General features: G+C 32.0%; 1 protein-coding gene across 2 annotated transcripts; it reads right to left on the bottom strand.

The window, feature by feature from the left end:
* On the bottom strand, positions 1-3,587 carry si:ch211-133n4.6 (uncharacterized protein LOC797776 homolog). Of its 2 annotated transcripts, none has more exons than XM_053492890.1 (10): positions 3,526-3,587; positions 2,938-2,996; positions 2,597-2,632; positions 2,432-2,464; positions 2,295-2,357; positions 1,564-1,596; positions 1,431-1,469; positions 1,277-1,306; positions 1,017-1,049; positions 1-852 (listed from the first exon to the last, which is right to left on the bottom strand). In XM_053492890.1, exons 1-10 carry the CDS (start codon positions 3,534-3,536, stop codon positions 713-715), a joined length of 477 nt encoding a protein of 158 aa, XP_053348865.1. In that variant the 5' UTR covers positions 3,537-3,587; the 3' UTR covers positions 1-712. The 2 variants fall into 2 exon arrangements, with proteins under 2 accessions (XP_053348865.1, XP_053348866.1); XM_053492891.1 differs by having other exon boundaries at positions 2,295-2,330; positions 3,526-3,582.
* Between the last annotated feature and the right edge of the window lie 345 nt (positions 3,588-3,932).

The raw sequence follows: 3,932 nt of genomic DNA, 5'->3' as shown, positions 1-3,932 counted from the left end.
TTATTTGCTTCAAAGTTTATTTGAGCATACAGAACTAATTATTCATGAATAACACAGTCATGATTTTGATATCTAAAAAAATTATATTTAATAATGATAAATACTGTTTCTTATAAAAATGTGATCCGTGACAAAAGACTAAACACTGAACTTGTGTTGAAAGCAAGCTTTCGCAAAATTTCTGCTGAAAAAAAAAAAATTAACTACTGTTACCTAAAAAGCTATGGCTAGTCTGAACACACAGTATTCAGGTAACTAGCACCAGTAAAAAAATAGCATAATCAAGTCAGGGCTTCTGAGAGGTGTTTGGTATTTCCTGATGATAAATGTTGAATTAACAGCTAGAACTTTACACCCCATTCAGAAATGGACTGAAACACAAAAGTCTGACTGTAATCTGACATGATGTTCGCTGTCTTGTTTATGAATTAAGCCCTGACTGACAAGCTTGTCCCCGTATTTGAAGAGTGTTTTGAACAAAAAACACCTTCGTGCTGAATGCTAGTTTTACAACAAATAAAACCATAAAACAAAAAAAAATAAACAAAAACTGTCATTACAGTACATCACAACAAAATCACATCTAATTCTTGGTTATTAAAATAAAGCAACAAAACAAAATGCCACTTAACACAAGATCACCTTTTTCTTTCCTCTTATCTTAGTTCTGTATCCATCCTGAACGTATTTCACAGCATTTCTTTTTTTTTTTTCAGGGGCGAAGGGTTCTCATTCTCTTCTTGGAGGCCACAACAGGCTTGTTGCGCTTGCGCTGGTTTACAGTTTGTGGTTTTGTAGGACGCTGCGCTGGGGCTGGCTTCATCACTTCTTCTGACTCTGGGCTTTCATTCTCTGATCATTTTTTAGATTTTGATTAGCTTAAATATACATAAATATACAATATATACATAAAATATACATATTGTTTTACATTAAAAAAACATAAATTACACAAGTAAAAAATTTATAAATATATATAAATACCAAACTTTATATTGCTAAGAATTCTGTCTTACCATCTTGTTCTTCAGTGCTTGATTTTGTGCCATCTACAAAATAAGAAATAATTATTATTGCATTTTAGTAGGCTGTCAATAAATAACGTAAGGTATTCATAATTCCTTCTTCTGTAGAAATTCATAGGAAGTTGCTTACTTCCCAGAAACATAATTTTTTTAATTCTTTTTTATTCACATTATAACAAACACAATAGTCTGCTATGCTATCTCTAAAATGCTGATTTAAATATTGTATTAATAATCAAATATTAACTCACCAGCTGCTGTCACATCATTGACTTGAGGCCCTTAAAGCATTGAAAATAACATTAGATTTGTCTTTAATTTAACACATATTAAGTAAGCATAAAATTCCCCTGTGAACTGTCATTAAGAAATTAGCTCATGAAATAATAAATATTGGTTACTTACCAGCAGCCTGACCTGCTTCTGCACTTGTGCTGCTTGCATCTTTAAAGAAAATTGTTGCCTTAATCAGTCTGACAGGAACATTTAATATCAAATATAATTCTGAAAATTGCAAAATAGTTGTGCCTATTCTTACCAGCTGTGGCTCCATCAATATATTGTAGCTCACCTGTGAATCAAAGTAAAATTCTAGCATTTTCTGCATGGCATTTTTGAGTTGTTTGATAGTTGAAATGTATCCAACCCTGCTTTATAAAACTGCCATTAACAAAACTAAAAAAACTAAATAAGAAAGCTTAAATATAATTTTGAGAAAAGGAATTAATTATTCAGTGTGGATGTATTTTTAAAATGACATGAATTCTTAAATAGGGTAAAGGTAATCTGTTGTATATTAATTTTAAGTCTACAACAACAAGAACATAAACAAGAGCAACAACATTAGCACTATTATTACTACACTACTACTACTACTACTAATAATAATAATAATAATAATTGACACATAACCTAAAATATAGAGGGTGTGCATAAAATTGTTTACTGATTTCAAACAAATCGATGCTAGGTTTGAGTTACTGCAAATTATATACTAAAAAACTATCACTACAACTGAGCTACAGTATCACATCTACCACTAGATGGCAGTCTATGACTAAATTGTGTTAGAAATTTCCTATATAATGTCCTATAAATGATGATACTGCATCTATAAATGTTTATTGATGGCTAAAAGTTGACTACAACTTCCAACAGTCATCCAGCTCTAAGGTAAAGCTAAGATCCGAGTATTGCTTCCAAAGTTGCATTTAAAATTCAACTCAAACAATATCCCACAAACTTTACAGCTCAATACAGAAAACTCACCGTTGGGCTGATCAGGTGACACAGAGTTCATGCTTTCTGTAAGGATAATCATAAAGGACATAACTGAGATTTACAAAGTTAAACACACTGCAGACTGTGACATGTCTCAGAGACACTTAGTGGGTTTGTAGACTCACCAGTTGGAGCCTCATCAGATGTGGAGTCCTGATCTTTTCAACATGTGAGACAAAATAGACACATTTTACACTAATGCTACACAGAACTAGAATGTATATGTATATGTATTCTTTACAATATACAATTTACTAGATCTATAATATTTATGTTTCTCACAGACTTACCTGTTCCCGTAGACATGGCTTGAAAACCTCCATTAACTTAAAAAAAGATATTTTTACATGAGATAAGCAAAAACACTGTGTACTACACTGATATTTTATCACACTTCTTGTACATTAAAAGATTATGAATTAAACATACTTTTCTTTGTCTTTTCTTTAAATATCAGAAAATGTGCCAGCAATAAAAAAAATGAATTAGTTTTAGATGTACAGTGGTTACTTTGTGAGCTAAACTAAAACCAATTAAATAAAGTCAAAATGGTTAGCTACAGTTTTACATTGCGCTATGTTTATTATCTGAAAACCCATATCCTCTTTCAAAATATTTGCTAAACACTCACCTGTGTCTAGGTCTGCTTCAGCCAGCAGCACTGCTAGTGTGCAGAAGATAATAATATTCCTGGATTATAAAAGTACAAATAGATATTAATAGTATACAAAGCGCTAATCCTTAAAGTAAATCTGTATATTCAAACTGTAAATGTAAAACAGTACTTTAAAATTCTAAACTGACATTATCATCCACATTGTTCATCAATGCTGGACGGCAGGTATACATTTATAGGGAAACATGTTCAGATCCAGAAACATAAACTTTTGCAGTGTTGAAGAAAATCACTGTTTGCACTGAAGAACTTTTTTTGGTAAAGAACACAGTATATGGTCTTCATTCACAGAGTCCATGCACAATTTTTTATACAGTTTCATTATACTCTCTAAATTCTTGAGGTAAATACACTGTATGTGTTTAGTACACACTCACGCACACAAAACCATCGATTAAAATAAAATAAAGTAAGTCAGCACAGCAGCTCGATATCAATAAAAAAAAAAAGGTTATAACCAAAAGCAGTAATCTTGGGTTTCATTACATTATAATATACAATATAATCATACAATCATTCAATCATTCAACAATATCTTATTACCTTATCAACATGTTCAGAGGTTCTGCTGCAATGTAAAGTACAGTGCTTAATATTGCACTTTCACCACTCCTGAGGATTCATGTAATGACCAGGCTTTTTATATGTATCCAAAGAACACTGGGAATGTGGGAGGAGAGACCCCTCATTGTGAAAGAAGAAGACTGGGAAAAACAGCATTGGCTTGAATTACATTAATTGTGTGGCTTAATGTAAGGATTCCTATATCACTTTCTTTACCACATTTGCCTTAAAAGTTTCTTCCTTACCCCTGTCTGTGGGTAATTTGTTACCTCACACTAAACCTTTTGTTATCTGCTGCATATTTAACATAAAATCTTCTACAAGCACACACTATAGGTGCCTCCAGAAACCCCCCGCCGCTCTATGGAAAGTTCAGCATCTACATT

This window comes from Clarias gariepinus, chromosome 3, assembly GCF_024256425.1.
Source record: "Clarias gariepinus isolate MV-2021 ecotype Netherlands chromosome 3, CGAR_prim_01v2, whole genome shotgun sequence".
Lineage (NCBI taxonomy): Eukaryota > Metazoa > Chordata > Actinopteri > Siluriformes > Clariidae > Clarias > Clarias gariepinus.
This window is presented reverse-complemented; position numbering and strand designations above follow the sequence as displayed.

Excerpts from the sequence above, each read along its gene's own strand:
- si:ch211-133n4.6 (XM_053492890.1), bottom strand. Across the intron at positions 2,633-2,937 it reads TGAAGCAGACCTAGACACAG|TTAATGGAGGTTTTCAAGCC; the intron begins GTGAGTGTTTAG and ends TCTTTTTTTAAG. Across the intron at positions 1,470-1,563 it reads TATTGATGGAGCCACAGCTG|ATGCAAGCAGCACAAGTGCA; the intron begins GTAAGAATAGGC and ends TTTTCTTTAAAG.